The sequence below is a fragment of the Sarcophilus harrisii genome, chromosome 3 (genome assembly GCF_902635505.1).
Source record: "Sarcophilus harrisii chromosome 3, mSarHar1.11, whole genome shotgun sequence".
Taxonomy (NCBI): Eukaryota; Metazoa; Chordata; class Mammalia; order Dasyuromorphia; family Dasyuridae; genus Sarcophilus; species Sarcophilus harrisii.
Genome location: NC_045428.1, coordinates 31,732,380 through 31,753,168, shown reverse-complemented (window position 1 = coordinate 31,753,168; position 20,789 = coordinate 31,732,380). Strand labels below are relative to the sequence as shown.

Sequence of the window (20,789 nt, the reverse complement as noted above, 5' to 3'; positions counted from 1 at the left end):
TTTGTTTTGTTTTAAGGAAGGTTGAAAGGCTTTCTAGAATATATTACCTTTTCTTATGAAGAAACTATTTAAAGAGTGAATCAATTCTAACCAATACAGCTGCCTAATAGTAGAAGATCTCACACAGCTTCCATATAGCTATAATAGGAAAAAAAACAAACAAACTTGATAATCACATCAGAGCAAATAATGACCAAGAAATCTAATGAGAAACCATGGTGAGTGATTTGTCCCCCCAAGAATTGCACGCAAAATCAACCTGAATTCCATAGACAATACAAAAGGGAAGGAAAATGGGCAAGACTAACAAAACTGCAGTTCTTAGAAGGATCAGAAACAAATGAAGATATATATTAGTTGCTTTCAGTTCTCTGTGTCCAGAGGGAGCATTATGTAGCCCTCCTGTTACAAAAAGCCCAAAAACTTTGGAGCAGAATGAAAAACCAGAACCTACATACTGTAGGGTGCAGACCTTAACAATATTGAAAGATTCAGACCAAGACCCAGGGTGTTCAATAGAGCGCAGGGGCTCTGTTGCCCTTATTCAAAGACACACAGAGGACTCTGGAGATACAACTTTCTAAACTTTTAAGATCAAGGGAAGTTTAATTCCAGGAAGCAGAAATCAGTGAAGGAACTTGGGTGACCAAGGACAATATTAAACAGGGTCACCTACTCCAACTAAAAGCCCAGCAGAGCTAAGTCATACTCTTGGAATAAAGCCCCCATTCAAAAACCAAAACAGGAAAAATCAGTAAACAAATGAAGACAGTGAGCACTTAAAGTATATATAAATTTAAAGATACACAAAATGATGTAGACATTCTTTTAGAAAGTTTTGTTTTTTTTTTTTTAAACAAAGTTTACAGCTTCAAGCTGAAACTTAAAAGGGAAAAATGCATTTTTCTACAAATGCTACACAAAAATTAGATAAAATTATTCAAGAGAAACCCAAAAATGAAATAAAGGCTCTAGAAGAAATGAAAGAAGAATAAATATGTTAAAAAGTAAGTGGAACATTTTACCAAATATTGGACTCTTTTAGGCCTTGAATAGACCAAAAAGAAGTCAGCGTCTTCATGAGATGGGAAAATATCAGAACAAAAATAAAATCCCCCCCCCCAAAAAAATAGAAAAACAGAAAACAAACAAAAATTAATTTAAGATTAATGATATTATTCTTGCATTAGGGGATTATTATTTTTAAAAGACTGGACATTATTTTAAGAAATCAGGAATGAAAACTGCCTAGAACCAGGGGGTAAAGAGAAGAAAGAAATAATCCTTTTGTCATCTTTAGAAAGAAACCCTATCAAAGAAAAAAAAGTGCTACAAATATACCAAAAGAAGTTCCACACATTGACACCTTAGGCTTGAGTTGGTTCTGGGCTGAAGATTTGAAGAAGAAAAAGAAAAGAGATGATGAAAGGAATATCCAATAGTATAAATAGGAAGAAGACAACAGTGGCATATACTGTTTTGTAGTACTTGGGTACGTGGAAAGTGTATAAACATGGAAGAATGGGGGTAGACTGCAGCAAGCATTACATGAACCTAATGTCATTGATGGTTGATAAAAGGGGAAAACATTAATTAGAAATAGTGATGCAAAAATATATATTGTTTTCATTCACAGATGATAACAAAAGGAAATTCAGAAGGAGAGAAGCAATATCGTTTTAAAAAGACACAATTCATTAAATATTTTTGAAAGCAAAAATTAAAAAAAATAACCAAAAAAGTGATTCCATTTCCTAGAGAATATTCTTTTGTAATTCATTACTACATGTGTGCATAAATAATCATTTTTATGTTTAAATTGAGAATACACATAAAATTAAAATTTTTTAATAGATTTAAAAAAACACAACTAAAAAAAAGTAATTTGAGTGCTAGCCCAGGTATTTGGAAGATCTGAATTCAAAAATGCTCTGATAGGAAACAGCCACGGGACTATGATTCAGTAACTTAATTTTGTTCTCTAGATTCCTAATTTGTGAAATTGACACTTGAAGGTGTCCCTTCCATATTGTTGTGAGGTAAAGGCAAAGAAAATATACCAACAGTTAACTTCCTATTATATTTAATATTATTCTTCCATATTGGACAAGCTTTTTGGCCTCTAATTGTCCAGAAAACTCAAAAGAAAAAAAAAAAAAGGCAAACATTTGAGCTATAGAATAAAGTAGTTATTCCTTTGGATTGCAAAGGCTATCAGAACTCACTAAATTTCTCTGATTTGATAGAAAGATGCAGTTTCCCTGGGCTAGTTCCAGTTGGTGCTTAAAGTTTATGTCCTACACAATGAATTCTGAAGATCTGTTCTTTTGTGCATATTGATAATACTAGTTCACATTTAAATTGTGCTTTTAAAATGTACAGACTATTTGCCACACCAACCCATTGTGTGTAGTACAAACATTCTTATCTGAATTCTGATGGAAATTCAATGTCATGAAGTATAGGAAGAACACTTCCTCTAGCATTCATATTCCTGATTGGATGAGGCAAGGGATGGAGGGATAGAGTTGGGAAGCATTGTACTAGTTTAGATGGAATAGCTTAGGCAAGAGCTCTTTTAAATACTATTGTCAGCAGGATAATTTCAGAATAGCCCAGAAAGATTTAAACATTAAGTGATGCTAAGTGAAGTGAGTAGAACCAAGAGAACATTGTACATAGCAAGAACAAGATTGATCAACTCGGACAGACATGACTCTTTTCAACAATGAGATAATTTAGCATGATTCCTATAGACTTGGGATGGAGAGAGCCATCTGCCTCCAGAGAGAGACCATGGGGACTCAATGTGGATTACAACATAATATTTTCACCATTTTATTGTTGTTTGCTTGTTTTTTTCTCTCATTTTTTTCCTTTTTAATCAGATTTTTTTTCTTATAAGCATGATAATTATGGAAATGTGTATAGAAAAAAATAATTTAAAAATAGGTTTACAATAAAAAAAATTACTATTCTTGGCTGGTTACTAGGGAAGGCACTCACTCCTAGGACAAATAATTAGAGATTCTCAATAGAGGATATGATTCATATTGAGGGACCCAAAAAGAGACTGAAGAAGTAAAAACCTCATAAGGTTTTTTTAACCACACAAATACCTAGTTTCTATTTTTCTGCCACTATCTGAGGGCATCTTGACAATGCAGACGACTGATCTATGAAACTTGGAGTCAGGAAGACATAAGTTTGAATCTTGCCTTAGATATATATTAGCTACATGAATATGGATAAATCATTAACCTTTCTGTACCTTAGTTTACCTATTTGTAAAATGGGATGGTTATAGCACATTTTTTTCAGGGTAGTTGTGAGAATCAAATGATTAAACATGTGTAAAACATTTGGGAACTAAAATGTGATAATGTTATATTGTTTCTTGTAGTAGTTATTGCTGTTGTAAGAGTCTAAAACATGGAAACCACCAAGGTGAGCACTCAAGCAATCCAAAGTGCACTATGGATGACAGCAAAGATGATTCTGGATGTCACATATTTCTAACCAAGCAAAGGATGGAAAGGAAGTTTAAAATTAGAAAAATAAAACACAAGCAATTATGGACACTTGCCCACAAACAATTGACTATTTAGAAATTACAAAGCTGAAAAAGAAATAAAATGCCAGTGAAATTAATTCGTGGTTTGCCTTTTTGAGGCATTAATCAGAAGGACAAAAACAGCATTATCATGCATGGGTGAGTTTTCCTTTAAAGGCAAACAAATGATAACAAAGATTTATCTATCTATCAATCTATCTATCTATCATCAAATATCAAATTATCATCTATCAATTTATCTACCATCTGTCAATCCACAGATATAATACTATGAATATGACCCCTTACAAGTTACATTAACTTTTTAATCTTTTGTAGATTTTAAAGTTTTTCTACTCCTCATTTAATGAAGCACCATAGATTTACATATTGAAAAATAATCACTATATAACTAGAAGAAATAAATAAAGGTCAAAGTTAATCATAAGTAAACTTTTCTATCTTATCTAGTAACACTTTAATTTTTGTAAATGAATCTTGAGAATACTATTCTGGATAAACTTAGGGTATATAAAAGTCTAGGGAACTAATTTTTTTAAGACTGACAGGTTTTATGGGAAATAAGTTTGTTTTTTTTTTTTTTTCTGTAGACACCTGAGGGAGGGAATCTCTAGTTCTCCCCAAGGACAACAGTGATATTTGGTGATATAAAACCCAAGTTATCCCTGCATACAAAATAGATGCTTTCCAAAAAAACTCAATTTTTCTAAGTGCTATTTAATATTAAACATGAAATCAGCTAATATAACTGTCAAAAGCTGTTCATTTTGAACTTTTTTTTTAGTTTTTAAAAAGTTACATTTATATTCACAGGGATTAGACTTGTGATTTCACTGGTATATTGAATTCCTAGATGAGGAAACTCTCTTAATCAAGGAAGGTTAATACCTTTTTTCTAATTCAAGGCATTAGTGAGAGGCCATGACACAAAAATGTGACTTTTCTAAGTTCACACAGGCAGCATGTGTCATGAATTTAAATTTAACTCTTTCTATGTCTGAGCAAAGCCTTTAATCCAACATACCACATGTTCTATATAGATTTATGTAGTTATATTTGTGAGAGATCATGTAATATAATAGATAAGATCCCAAAAGAACTGAAATTACATTCAAGTCTTGTCTCTTAAACCAACTAGTTGTATGACTGTCTTAATCATTCTCCCAATGCCCTCAGAAAACTGAGGAGAGAAAGTTTCTATTCTTCATTGTTTAAACATTGTGGGGAGCCCTTAAATAAATAAAATCATATATTTAGATGAATGATAATTATAAAATGCAGATTATATATCTATATTTACATATATGTGCATTTATACCTAGTTAATCACAGTAGCATGGAAAGAATATATTTCTATTAAAAATACTGTTTTGTATCCCCAATCTATTATATGTATGATCTTAGACAATCCACTTGACATTATGGCAATCAATGTTTTCATATGTTAAAAAAAAAAAAAAGAACTTGGATAACCTCTATTCTTTAAAAAATTAATAGCTTTTTATTTTTTCAAAATACATGCAGAGAGTTTTCAACATTTATCCTTGCAAAACTTTGTATTCCAAATTTTCCCTCCCTCTAGTATTTTCCCCTTTTGCCCCTCCCCTAGATAGTAAGTAATCTAATATAGGTTAAACATGGGCAATTCTTTTAAATCACATTTCCACATTTGTCATGCTGGGCAAGAAAAATCCGTTCAAAAGAGGGAAAATGAGAAAGAAAAAAAAAAAACAAATAACAACAACAAAGATGTAAATACTATGCTGTGCTCCCCATTCAGTGTCCATAATCCTCTCTCTGGATGCAGATGGCTCTTTTCATCAAAAGTCTATTGGAATTGCCTTGAATCATCTCATTGACAATTTCTGTTCTAAAGTCTTTTCTGGTCTAAATCTCTGATCCTATTATAACATAAATGACTTAGAATAAAAGAAATGAATATTGATTTGGTATTTCATATTCACAACAAGAGAATATTAATATCAAATCTTGGTATCCAAACTATCATCTTGGTTTAGAAGGAAATAAAGCTTCTATCATTAGCCAAGACATGGCATAGCTTCAATTACAAAGAATCAACTTTCATTGTGTGCTGTTCCTTACTCTCAGAAAAAAATGATTTCACCCTGATTTAGACACTTCCTCCATGAGTATAAATTGGCAACTGATCAGTAAAGTTTATTCTGATAGTGGTATGGAACATGAAAGGATTATGGAGTTTGGCCAGAGTTACAAATACAAACTCTCTATGTGGAACTTGAACCCAAGTCTTTCTGAGGCCCAAGTTGGCATTCAATTTACTATGCTATAATACCCTGGCTCCTATAAAGTATGTTTGATTATAAATAATTTTCATAGTCTTGATACATCTTTTAAATTCAAAAGATAGTATTTGATTTTGCCTGCTCTGTATCAATGATGTAAAATTATCATTGTATAGACACATTTAATTGTCTATTAACATACATCCCTTTGAGTTCTTTTTTAAATCTAACATATTTATGCAACTAGCACTATAGAGGGAGGCCAATATTTGAATTTCATTTCTGGGAAGAAATAGAATAAAGACAAGAGAATAAAAAAAAAACTAAAGGGAGAAGAAAATAGAAGATCATAATAAAAAAAATGCTTTTCAGAAAACAATAAATTTTGGCTTTCCAGATCAGATCTTTAATTTTATTTCTTTTTAAATTTTAAATAAAGTCTACAAAAACCTATCTTTATCTGGGTATAGAAGGCCAATATCAGGTATAAGAAGAATTCCCTGGATAAGGTTTGACATCTGTTTCAACTTAGAACTCTAAATGGGAGAAAGAGAAATATAATCTGGTCATCCCCCTCTCAAGCAATACACAGTTGGAATTTTCTTGCAGGACACAAAAACAGAAGTTTATCTCTTGAAAGATATTGCAATTGTGTTGTCTAATAATTCTTAATTCAGAGTCTACAAACTTTTTTAAACACTGTTCTAACAAGGGCTTTAGCAGACTAGCAAAATGGTCTATGAAACACAAATAGAAGACAAGAACCCCTCATGTAGTATAATAATCAATTTTATAGTAATATCCACTACCATTTATACATAAATTTATACACACAAACAGGTAATCATCACTTAACAAGTATTTAACAATATTTGTTATAAGGAAAGCATTGGGATAAGTGTAAAACATCCAAAGAAAAGAGGGAAGAAGTACCACCGCCATCTAAAAGCTTACATTCTAATGCTGAAGATAATACATATATAAATTGGTACATAAAAAGGCATACATACACACACATGCATGTACACAAACACACAATTGTCTAGCTAGAAAACAGCAAACATATCTCTACTCTAACATTATCATAACTATCATCCTTTTGGGTCTGCAAAATGCAGGATTACTTTGATAAAGGGACCTTAGGCTCACTAAAGGCCTAAGCTGGGTGGTAAAACTCTTATGAGAGACAGACAAAGGTAGGCTAAGGAAGAAATATATATAGGTGAATAGTTTGTAACCTACAGAATGCATTGGATGGCATTTTTTCTGAGAAATTAGGCAACAGAAAGAAACTTTTGACAAATGATTAGTGTTGGAACAAACCAGAATAATCTGTGTGGACAACTGAGTTTGTTCCTGAAGTTTTGAAGCTTTATAGAAGGATATGAAGACTGGCCTGCCAGGGATTAGGCAACAGTAATTAACATAAGTTCCAAGTCACTTCTAGCATAATCATTTCATAAATACTTTCAACATTTTTCACTAAGGTTTATCTAATAATCATATATATATATATATATATATATATATATATATATATATATATAATAGATAGGATTTTTTTCTAAATACTTGAACCAAGTTTGTATTTTGCTAATATGGATTAATAGGAGTTTATTTGATGGGACTTCCCAATTTGACTAAAATAACTGTTCCAGGACCAAAAAGAAAGAAGAAAATTATGATTTAGGATATTTACTGAACTTTGCCAAGTTAATATTTTCTTGTGTTTAGTGTTTCTAGCGTGTTTATACTCTAATAGACATTAGAATTTTAAGCATGATAATTAGAAAGAATATGAGACTTGGAGAAGAAGAATCTGGTTAGACTTCTTGACTCTACTCTTTGCTCTATGTCCGAGCTTTAAGCAAATTACCTCAATTTTCTTTTAGTTTACTCATTAGTAAAATATGCAGATTGGATCAGAGAAACATGAAACTCTCTTGTGATCCCATGATGTGTCTAAAGCATTTTGAAGTTCATATATTTCATACATATCTGTACAATAAAACAGCCCTATGAGGAAGGTGCTATGATTATCTGTTTTACAACCTAACTTGCCAGAAAGTAGGGTAACTTGTCCAAACTCACATAGCTAGCAAATTATGTTCCAGTTCTAGATTATAAATTCAGTCTTGTAGCCACTACTCCATGTTCTATCACCATTCAATAATATCAGTGTATTAATGTATTGATAACATTACAGACAGGACCATATATCCAAGGAATGAATGAATACAGGGAGAAGCTACCTAACCTTCTTGCTTTAGCCATTTTTTAGAGAATGTCATAAATCACTTTCAACTTAGAAGAGATAAAAACAGTGATATCCTTGAGTAAAGTATCATTTAATGAAACCCATGTCTTGCTTGTATGTTAACAAGAAACTGTACACACTTCTTAAAACTGATTATCATACTCAGTGTGTAAGAATTGAAATAACTCTCATATAATTAAAGAATTTAAGAATCACTACATCTCCTTTCTCAGCAGGGAAAATTGCTTCTAATTACGGTAATATGCTCACAGGAATCCCTTTTATTGACATATTTCTGTTGGTGTATGTTATGTACATTCTAAAAGGCAATGGTGTAATAAAGATGCCTCTTTCTTTTCTTTTTCATAGAGAGTTAACACATGTGATAGGAAAAAGACTTTACTTCCTTCCTAGACTGGACTCATCAAAGGGTCCATCTCAAATCTCAAAGAATTATTTGAGATGTTTATAAACGACAAGTAGGATATGTGCAGAATAAAAAAAAAAGTTCTCTCACTGTTTATTTGGAAAAGATTTTTATGAATCATAACCAGAATTTAAAGATAATTTTTGTAATCAACTATAAGTATAAACTATTGAGTTTTTTTTTCCCTCTGACTCACTCAAATATTTAGCAATGAAAGTTTTATAACTTATAACCTAGGATATTGGGACTAATTTTGATTAAATAATAACAAGTAATTAATAAATTAATTAACTCTGATGGCCTTGAAACCCTAATACAATATTATAGACCACTTAGTGGAAAGAACTCCCAAACTGAGTAAAAGTACAGGTTTCTAATACACTGACATGAACATCTCACAATGAATAGAGGGCAGTACATTATATCACACATTCCTCAATCACACTCATCATCTTCCTTATTCAAAGAGATTCTAACTTTCCTGTTACTGTCAATCACATCTACAGCAAGTTATCTTTACTTCCTCTCTTTGCCTTCTGCATTGAGTGTTTTTTATGTATTTTATTCTTCCTTAAGGGGCAGGCAAATGGTATAGTATATAAAGTGCTGGTGCTAGAATCAGAAAGAGAAGTCTTCTTGAGTTCAGATCTACCTTCCAAAGCTTATTGACTGACAATGGGCAAGTTACTTAATTATCCTTTTTGTTTCAGTTTTCCTCTCTGTAAAATGAACTGGAGAAAGAAATGTCTGACTATTCCAGTATTTTTGCTAAATAAATAAATAAATAAATGGGGCCCATGAAGAATCAGACATGACCAAAAAAGATTGAACAACAAATCCTTCCTTATATGTCTTTTAAGCACCATGGTAAGTACACAATGGCCATTCATTGGCATACTACCTAATAGGTGATTATTTATTTCAATATGACCATGCAAAAGACAATATTCCTATAAAAATGCTTATGAATCCTACTATTTCCCCATTTTTCTGACATTATTTCTACAAATGCATTATCTCTCAAGTGCTTCAATATTTGCACATCAGTTCATTTGATCTTATATCTCTTTATCCATTCACTGTTCTAAGGAGGTAAATAATCTGCACCATCTCACAAATATATTAGGTATTCCCAGCTTCTTATTTTAAAATTGTTCCCACCATTTTCAATATGTTAATTCCTCAACCTAGCCAAGGCTTAATCTTCCATTAGGGTCAAGGTCTAATTCAAATTCTATAGAATCTTTCCTGATCTCTCCAATCCTCATTGATTTCCCTCTTCTTTAAGCTCCAACAACCTTCTTTGGAACTCCTTAGCACACAAAGACGCTTTGTGTACTAAAATATTTTAAGTTTTCTGAGATTAAAAAAAAACTGTATCTTCACAAACTCCTAGAAAAGAGTCCTGCTGATCTTGGAGTTGAATAGTTGTTCAGTTAATGAACCAATCTGGCAAGAAATTGGAAATTGAGTGGATACCCATCAATTGGGATATGGATGCATAAGTTGTAGTACTTGAAGGTATGGAATGTGATTATTCTATAAGAAATTATGAGCAGGCACATTTCAGAAAAAAACTTGAAAAGACTTGTATGAAGTGACGGCGAGTGAAGTGAGCAAATACAGGAGAACACTGTGCACACAGTAATAAAAAAATTATGTGATGATCAACTATGACAAACTTTGTTTTTCTCAACAATACAATTCTGATAGATGGGATAGAAATTGCTATTCACATCCAGAGAGAGAACTATGAAGACAGAATACAGATTGAAGTATACTATTTTTCACCTCTTTTTTTCTTTTCTTGTATTTTTTCCCTTTTGTTTTGATTTTTCTTTCACAACATGACTAATATGGGAATATATTTAAAATGACTGTACATATACAGCTTATATTTGATTGCTTGCAGCTTTGGGGAGGGTGGAGGGAAGGAAAGAAATTGGTACTCAAAATCTTATAAAGGTAAATGTTGAAAATTGTCTTTATATATAATTTAAAAATAAAATGAAAAAATTAACCCACCAGTAAAAAAGTATTTGTTAGGTAACTATTTTATACCAGGTCTCATGTAATGTTCTAAGGATACAAGGTCAATAAATGGAAATATCTCCATTCATGACAAGCTGATAAATTGTGAACTTCTTAATAATAGAGACTTCATTTATCTTTTTTCCTGCTTTCTCAGCACCAAGGACAGAGTCTGGAACACATCACTGTTCAGTAAGTGTTTATTAATTGATTGGTTATTGTTTCAGTTGTGTTTACTTGTCTTTCCAACTAAACCATGTTATACATATCAGCAACATTACCCATTAGAAGGTTAGCCAAAACAAGGTACTTAGACTTTGCAATACTGTGATTATTATTACTAATCCTCATTATTATATTATTAATAATAAGAAGAAATTTTTGTTCTAAGAAAGCAAGAGCCTATTAAAAATAGAAGGTTATGGATAGAATCAAATGTATCCATGACCTTTTTTGCCCCTTTTCTGGTAGAGTAAATGCACATTTATTGTAACCCTTTCAGTTTTTCCATTAACAATGTCACATTGCCAATTTTTGTTTTAATGCATTTAGTCTTTGGAAAATAAAATCAATGAGAAATATTAGTTCTCAAACATGAGAACTGAGTATTATTCCTACTCTGATATCATTGCCTAAGTGAAAATAATAGCATGAACATTTTGAGAAGAAACATTTAATAGTGTTGTTTTTCAAATGTGCCAATGAATCAAAAAGATGTGATTTTCTCAAAAATCTATGTAAGAACATTTGAACAAAATAAACAGATATTAGCTGTTCATTAGCACACATAACATCAAACATATCTAATTTCCAACAAATTTGATTTTTAAAAATTAATCTGGTTTGAAGAATGATATTAATGTAACACTCCTTTCAAAGAAAACTTTCTTTTTTATCTTGGATCTACCCACAAAAGAGTAACAATTAACTATCTTTACTTCTCAAATGTTAAGAGGTTGTTTTTTTCTTTTTTCCACACTATACATATCCCAAAATACTTCTAATATTTTCAAAATATTTTATTAGTAAAAGAGGTAAAGTAGGGCCTGGAGATGTGGTTTCTAAGGAGAGTAGGTGATACAGTGTCCATATCACTTGGCTTGCAGCTAGGAGGACCCTAGTTCAATTATGATCTCAGTGCCTATATGTAGCCTTGGGTAGGTCACTTAACCCTATTTGCCTCCGTTTCCTCATCTATAAAATGAGCTAGAGAAGAAAATGGCAAATGACTTCAGTGTGAAGTCATTCACCAAGAAATCCCCAAATGAGGTAAAGGAGAATCTGACAGGATTGAAAGAACTGAATGGTAAATATATGCCCTTGTGAGAGAATTTCCTCTACTAATTCAGGACTTTGCTACTAACATATTAAGCAATTTGGTGAGCGACACACAGCCAATATAAGATAAAAGCATGATTTGAGCCTAGATTTTCCTGGTTCTGAAACCAACTTTTCATCCAGGATACCGGTATTTATGGCTTGTTGGTTTGTTTGTTAACAATAGAGAATAGAGATAAACATGAAAAGAAATACACAAAACATTCAAAGATCAAAAATAAAGGTTATTGGGTATCTTGAAGAAAATCCATATCCATGAAAGTGATTGTTAAACAAATGAGGGCAAGAGTTTCCACACACACACACGCACACTCATTTACCCACACATATATGTATAAATATATGTGTGACATACTTTGATGTATGTTTATTTACATCATTGAAGACCAGTAAAACATTTCAACACAAAGTTCTTGATGAATACCTTGGTTAGCTTAATAATTATTCTAATCTAAACTTAATCACTGAAAATAAATATTTACTTTTAATAAATGTATGAGGAAGAGGCCTGTTATTATTCTTTTCCTTTTAAGAAGCAGCCTTAACATACAATATTAGTGTTGAAGTCTTGATTTATTTGCTCAAAATTTCTCTTAAAAATCTGCCAACTGTACCACCACTTTGAACTATTTTTATCATTTTGGATTCTATATTACAATAATAGATTCAATACCATCTCTCCATTCTTCTCCAGATGTGCCTCTATTATAGTTTGCAAGCCTTAATTTAATTTGTCTCCCATCCCAATATTATTATTCATCTAACCTTATCTACTTTTACAACCTTATGGCACTGGTACATCCTTGATCTAATCTATGTCCATATGTCCTGAGGAAATTATATTTTCTCAATGGGATTCTATTCAAGTATATTATTTCCCAATGTTTATAGCTTTAAGCCAAAATATTTTTCTATTTATTTTCATCTGTGCATGGAATATCCAACCTGCTAAGAAATCTGCAGCACATTTAGAAATACTTAAAAATGTAACATTGATTGGGAAATAACTTATATAACAACCAAGGGGAAATCTACCAAATGTATTATAGCTTTAAAACTATTTTTTTCTGAAATAACTGAAAAAAAGTTGTTCAAATTGCCTTGAAAAAAAGGCTAGTGCATACATTTTATAAAGGATTTTCAGACTTTATATCAGCGTAAACTTTGCCTGTAGTCAGTGACACAGTTACATACTTATGTAAAAACCAATATAATACACAGAGACATTTGCTTCTGATGCTATCATAGTCTAGATAAATAAGTATATTTATGATCAAAATTATGAAACCTCTGTCTTCATAGAGTAAAAGAGCTTTTGAGAAGAAGGTAAGTGGAATCTCTGTCTGTGGACACTAAATTTCTAAGCAATATATCCTAAGAAATTTTTCATCAAAAGAGTTTCAAATTAGGGATTCTGTCATGCTGCCAGGGGCTATGTTTTTATAATAAAATTGAAAGACTAAAATCAAAGACACAATACTCTAATGAACACAGAAAATAGAAATGGGATAAAATGAGTGAAAAACAATCAACAAAAAACATATTACTCAAATATATCATTTGGCATCCTATAGATCAAGTAACTGTTCCATTATAGATATGCTCCTTGCACTCAACTGCAACAATTCAAAATAGTGTGTTTTTAAGATATAAAAAAGAAGTACCCACCCAGGCCTGCTTTAGACCTCAGTAGAAATAAGCAAATCAAGAATTAGAAAGGTGGGAACTACATTTTAAAATATAGTAAATTAGAAATGCTTACCTTAGGAAAATATGGTGACTGGACAAAGGTAAATAATTAAGAAAATAATAGTTCAAAAGCTGAAAAATAAGTGAATGCTAAAAACAATTTCTATCCCTTAGAAAACACTTGGGCAACCCACACCACAACACACACATTAATGACCAGCCTTTTCCCACTCACATTAATATATCTGATTTGAGACATATAAATGAATCCAAGAACTCACTGCCACCATGATATATACTAAAGCAGAAATACAACCATCTTTTACAAATTAATATACTCAAGATAATTAATATCCTCATTCATAAGTCAACAACTAAAAATTAAAGGCAACTCTAGATAGAAATGTCTACATTATTTTAAAAACATATTACTTTCATATCATAAAAGATTATTTTTTTTTTGCTTGCTTTTTTTTGTTGGGAGCATGCAGACAGCTTTAGTAGTGAAGTGTGTCCAAAGTAGACCCAACTGAACTGAAATTTTGAAACTTAAAAGGCAGAAAATACATGATCTGATAGTACTCATGTGCAAATAATCATTTTTTAAAAAAACATTTAAGACACATACTATGCTTGAGATTGAAAGTATATCTGACATGTGGTATAGCATAAATGATGTCACAATTTAACTATGCACAAAGTTAATGTTTCCTTCTTCCCCAAAATGGCAGGTGTGAACTTTATTTTTCTCTTTGTCATTTATCTAAAAAAACAGAGCATAATCACTGGATCATGATTAAACAGAAGTGTTAGTAATGTAAGAGTTAACAATATCAAACAAAGTCAAAAAGTATTACAAACAAAGCACAAAATATGATAACTAGGGATGAGTCTCAGGGGGGAAAACTTAGTAAACTTTCCATCAAATGCATTACCATAGAGGAGTGGGATAGTTTGATACACAAATTAAGTTCTTCTATAACAAAAATTTATATTCCCAATTTTTCTCTCAAAATTGATATTATACAGTTAAAAATAAAATACTATTTTAAGCATTGTGAAGTATGAATGACCAATGAAAAATATTCACATGAAAAATAAAAATTTCAGATAAGCTCTATTTATAGGTAGATTATTAACATGATAATCTACCTAATGCCTTAACATGAAGGCATTTCAAAACATCACTTAATCTATTTGATAAAAATATCAGAATATATTAATAAGTGCACAGAATTAGGTAACACAAGTTTATCTTTCAAATAAATTTAATAGCATCTCTGACCACACTCATCTACAAATATATCAAAACTTTTTATGCATGTAAAAATCCTCAAAATCAGGGCCTATTCCTTTTGCCTTTTTAATATTTGATGAGTTTGATACACACCACTAATAAATGAATTAAACTGATTTTCTTTTTGCAATGAAGCCAATGTATATTTCCTTGACTCAAGTTTATATTAAAAGAAAAATTCAACACCATGATTCATATTTCTTACTGAGAAAAATAAAACTGGAAACAAGCATCAAACACCACCTTCCCCCCCCCCCCCAATAGGCAATAGCTAGCATCCAAATTCCTTAAGACAATTCAAATTCATTGCAAACCTCAGACTATTCTATCCATTTATAAGAAAACAAAAATCTTGGAGACTGCATAATTATTCTTTAGCATACTCTGCCATGTTGACTTCACACCACAGGAACTACATTCCCGAACAATCTGATTAATTCACTTGCTTCCATCTTTATTTTTGAAACAATTCCATTGGGTCTTTGGCAAATCATCAGACATTTCTATAGCAACAGGAAAAGAGGTCTCCTCCCTCCCCACCTCTTCCCAAAGGAGAAAAACAACCTTTATGTTAAAAAAAAAAAAAAAACCCCAAAACAAAACATATAACCATCAGAACAAAAAGGTATCATCATCACACATTTCTTGGATGAATGGGATTAAAAACACTTCTTACCAAGTACCCCCAGCCGATAGTTGACTGTGATGACTATCACATTCCCATAACTTGCCAGGACACTGCCGTCATATAAATTCCCTGTGCCTTCCATGTAGGAGCCACCATGAATGTACACCATCACAGGTTTAGGGCCCCCACTGTCCCGAATATCTGAAAAAAATAATTTACAGATGTTCTTATCCCCCAAATGGATAGCAAAGCACATAACACATTTTCCACGGTTGAAGGTCTGATATTAAAAGATTTCTGGGTTGCTGCTTTTGTTAGTGTTTCTCAAACAAGACTTTTTTTTTAACATGCTATTCACACCACAGTGCTGTAGCACTATGGACACTGCTTTTAACACAGCAGAAAATCAAACTCCACGGTTATGAAAAAATATGTAATCTTGTGTTCAGAGTTAGTCATTTTAAAATAGGTAACTTCTGAGATTGCATCACTAAATGGCAAAGAAAAATATGCTTGTAGATCTCCTAAGGATTGTTATTTTGGGGGGACATAAACATTTCTATGTAAATAATAAAATGTGTATGTATGCAAATGTCCATGTGGTTGTACTGATGCATATACACATATGTTTCAGTATCAACAGAGCATGACAGTGTAATCAAGTTAATGAAAGGAAGGGAATTTAAATTCTGGTAAATTAAAAAAAAAAAAGTCTCCCTCCATTCCCTTATGTGTCATGAAATTCTACTCATGACATCAATGGGATTTTGTCAAATTGACTTTGTCTCAAAATTTACTGGTGAACACAGGTAATTATGAAAGTCCCTGGTAAGTTGCAACAGGTTAATGTCACTCCTTAAGATAACTACTAAGTGTCAAATGAGTGAATTACATTTAAGTGTTCAAGGCAGCAAAGTCATGAGCTCACAGGACTTGAGTATGTGTGATCATTTAATGATGAGTGATTTAAATTATACTTTTAGTGAACTTGGTTGTCAAACTGCCCCCTCCCTGCTCCATCAGAGAAGAAACCTAACTCAATTATATTTTATTCCTGTCAGATGTGAATGATTGGAGAGACTTATTCTATTACACTCTTTGTATAGATGCCGAACCCGGGGCCAGGCAGGGCATGGTCTAAGAAAACATTACTGAAAATTAGATTGATATTAAAGTGTCCTACTCTTACATCTCATAAACAAATTGCAATGGCAATGCTTTCACTTTTGTGCCAGCCTTCAAGTGTATTATTGAAAATATATTGAGAAATTATTTCCATGGAAAACATGAAGAGATGAGGTAACAAAAAAATGCCTGGATTTCAAGAGTTCAAGGATCCATAGATGTAAACTGGGCAGGAATTTGAAAGAGCATCGAGTCCAAAGTGCTTTTTATTTTTAGGTAAGAAAATCAAAGTTTTAAGAGGTGAATGGGATTTCCCAAAGTTCATAGAATCATACTTTGAATGGGCCTGATAGATCATTTAAGTCAACTTCCTCTTTTTACAAATGAGGAAATTCAAGCCTAAAATGACTTGCCCCAAATCAAAATGATGATATAGTGTAGGTCTGGAATGTGAACAGGTTCTCTGACCCTAATCTGAATACCATTTTAAGGGAAATTGGTATAATCAAGAAAAATGATAATTAGATGGCTATGAAATTGAAATATATCATTTCCTTATATGGACTTTATTCTAACTAGAACTCATATTTTGAAATAATGGCTTTGTATTGTATACACATCATATACAACATGAGAAGTTCTGTGTATACATAAACAACATGAGAAGCCATATAACGTCTAGCTCTCTATGCAGAAGGCATATGTTGTGGTCTTCCAGTTATTTCAACTTCCACCTTCAATGACTGTTTATGTCCTGTTTTACCTTCCTGTCATTCTTATATGGCTGGCACCAAGGAAACAATCATAAATTATTAAACTGAAATCATTAACTGACTGTTCACAGTAGAAATTGTACTCTGCTAATTGTGTGCTTGGAGGTAGCACAGAGGGAGACTGTTCCAGATTTCTTCTTTAATTAAAATTACATAGAATTACAAAGCACCAACTGTGAACAGTAATGAAATTTTGGTCTCACCATTCTGTTCATGTAAAAATATATATATATATATATATATACGCACATACATGTGTGTATGTATATGTGTGTGTGTGTGTGTTATATGTACATCTATCCATATATTTATATCTTATATTTATATGTGTGTATGTATATACTTGAATACCTTGAGAGTACCTAACAATCCTGTTTTATGGAGAGTAAAGAAAATCCAGTGAATGCTCAAAATAGAATATTGGAAGGATGAAGAATGGGTTTTCTCTATCGACAGCTTAGGAGCATTTTAATACTCTTGGACTGTTTTGTCTGTATGTAATCAGTAATCAACAATGGGCTCCTTGAGGGCCAGGACACTTTAATTTTGATCTTTATTTATATAAAGAGCTAGTTTCGAAGTCAATTAAATTCAGGCTCAAGTCTCTTCTCTGATATTCTGCCTGCTGTGACACTAGACATTAGACACTAGACAGATCCTATAATGTCTCTGAGACCCATGGGTAGTTTTTTTTTTAAATCATAAGTTGCAGGAAATATATGGACTTGTATTAGTAGAGGGCATTTCCTCATTTGGGTCTTTCCAATATGCCAATGACGTCCTAGATCCAAATTCATTTCAAGAATTTTTATGAAAGAACAACAACAAAGCAAAGCAAAATTTCTGAGAACTAGATATCATAATGATGTTTTGAAGTTGTTTCAATAGAAATGATAGAGGAAATGATGAAAATAAACTTTTTTTAAGTGGCAACTTTCAGGAGAATTAAATCCTACTGTCTCTACAAATGTGGGCACTTTTACAAGTCAAATGAAGGCATAGATTTGATACTGTTTTATCCAGGAGGCAATCTGATAGTCTTTTTTTAGTTAATTTATTTATAAGTCCTCAGCATTAATACAATGTGTGTTTTTTTGTAAATTATATTTATTTTCTTATCCAGGAAGTCTGTATATAAGGTTATCTCCCCAGAATTTCTTGCATTGTGACTGTGGACTGGAAAAATTGGCATTTAATGATATTATTCATCCTTTCTTATATACAGCAAAGTTTTTAAAAAATCTTTAGGAGCTTCACCTTTACTTCAATCCTCCTCACTTTGGTATCATCATATGAGTGATTTATGTGGCAGCCCTGAAAACTTAGCTAGATCATTTTGTCTTTGCTCATGAGAAGGTTATGTCTAACTCTTATGAAAGATAACTAGGAATCTCTTGGCTTCACTCATACATATAACATGAATGGATTGATATATTTTGATACTAGTAGTGTCAAGGCAAAACTGGGGAGGGGGGGATCTTGGTGTCCATTTCTCATATTTGGAAAGCAAAGACACTTTGAATTATTTCTAAATGTACAAAATGATTGAGAAATTTTACATTGTCTCAATTAATATTTAAGACTGACAGCAAACAGTTTTGTGGAAGGGCTATTCTTTATCTAAGGCAAATGCTGCAAAATATTATAAGCATGAAAGTTCACCTGCTATACAGAATACTGTACGGTTTTCTAAATTACTAAAAAGGAAAAAAGTACCCTTGCAATAAGGACAGAATTCTCTCACATGAAGAGAGAGTATTAGGAGAAGATACATTCTTCAGTGTCATGTTTACCTAAACTTTCTCCCATGGAAGCAAGAGTCTGTCTATTTTGCTATAGTGATGTCTGAGTATAAATCTGAGATAATCAAAACTGCATTGACTTTAGAGCCACAAGACAAAAGTGAACTTCCTAACTCTATAGCTACTCATATAATCTTGGACAAGTAATTAAACTGTGGGCCTGCCTGAGTTTTTTTGTTTGTTTGTTTGTTTTTCAGGAAATGTATAAAATGAGAATGCTGATCTGATTTATTTCTGTGATTCATCTTATTTTCAAAAATAAAGTTCCCTAAAATTTTTATTCATGATTTTAAGATTTAAAAGGCCTGTATATGAAAAAAATGCTTTGATATCCATCTTGATGTAATGGAAAAAAATAGTTTTTTGTTTGTTCTCTAGTGTCTGGCACTCAGGGTTAGAAATTAAGAGTATTATATATTATCTGGCCATTTAATTATTGGCTTACATTCAGCACTTTACCATTAATTATTTAAAAGATTCTTTCAAATCATTACTTTCAAATTTTAATGAAGTATTGGAATGGTATGGAATATTGACTTCAATAAAATTGCTTTGGAATAAATGTAGTATTTCTATGTTTTAGGAAGAAAAACAAGAAGGCTTGATAAAGATTCAATTTCCTCTAGCAATCCAGAATGTATTGTTATTTGAGTTCTATGTTTGTGTCATATGAACACTTGCCTAGCAAGAATATTTCCCAGGATTTTTAGACTTCTTTCTAAAGACTGCCACTATCTAGAAGCACTGAATATTCATATTTACTTATGTACCAATGGTGCTCCAATTGTGTAATTTCATCTTCAGTTTAAATTTCACCTATCATTGATGTCTATTAGAATATGACCTTTATGAATATTGTTGCCAAAATAATTATTTAATAGTTAAACTCCTGATAATGATTCTTTTTAAAATTAGCTGTTCCTTGGACAACAAACATTTACATTAACTCTAGTCTTGAAGCATAAGCTTTTCCATTTGGGTTGAAATCAACCAAAGCTTGAGGTCCCTCAACTTGGTATTTCAGAAAACCAAGGATCCTCCATAGTAGAGCACCAATATAGGGCTTGAATTGAGAATTAACTAATTATAAATGTATTCTACTTGTTAATAGAGAATGTTGGGATTGATTCTTCAAATATTCTAGTAAAGATATATGTCAGAGAGAGTTAATCATTTTTTGAAGGATTTGAGTACCATAAAATATGCACAAACAACACTAAATAGAACTTTTCTTTCATTTGGTGAAACAATATTTATTCCTCAATCTTATTGTAATATCATTTATTTTGAATTTTTCTGTAAATATTTAGGTATGATCATTGCTTGTCTCCCTTAATAGAATGTGACTTTTTTGAGAGTAACGATGATGTCATTTTTTATTTGTTCATAAATTCAGAGTTTACTGAAGGACCTGACAATGGAAAAGTCCTGTTGAATATTTGGTGATGTCTTGAATATTATAATATGCTATCATTTTGAAGTCTTTCAAAATGAACCGATTTTTTATGGGGATTGTGGTCATATTTTTAATCCCCTCATATAAGTTGGATTTATAAAAAAAAAATCTTCAGCTAATTTATTTAA

General features: G+C 31.7%; 1 protein-coding gene across 5 annotated transcripts in view; it reads right to left on the bottom strand.

The window, feature by feature from the left end:
• The window catches only part of NLGN1 (neuroligin 1), a 1,046,258-nt gene that overhangs the window by 490,276 nt on the left and 535,193 nt on the right, over positions 1-20,789 (bottom strand). For all 5 annotated transcript variants that reach the window (XM_031963603.1, XM_031963604.1, XM_031963606.1 and 2 more), the window contains one exon: positions 15,554-15,706. In XM_031963603.1, coding sequence (XP_031819463.1) covers positions 15,554-15,706 — 153 coding nt within the window. The remainder of the gene's footprint in view (positions 1-15,553; positions 15,707-20,789) is intronic.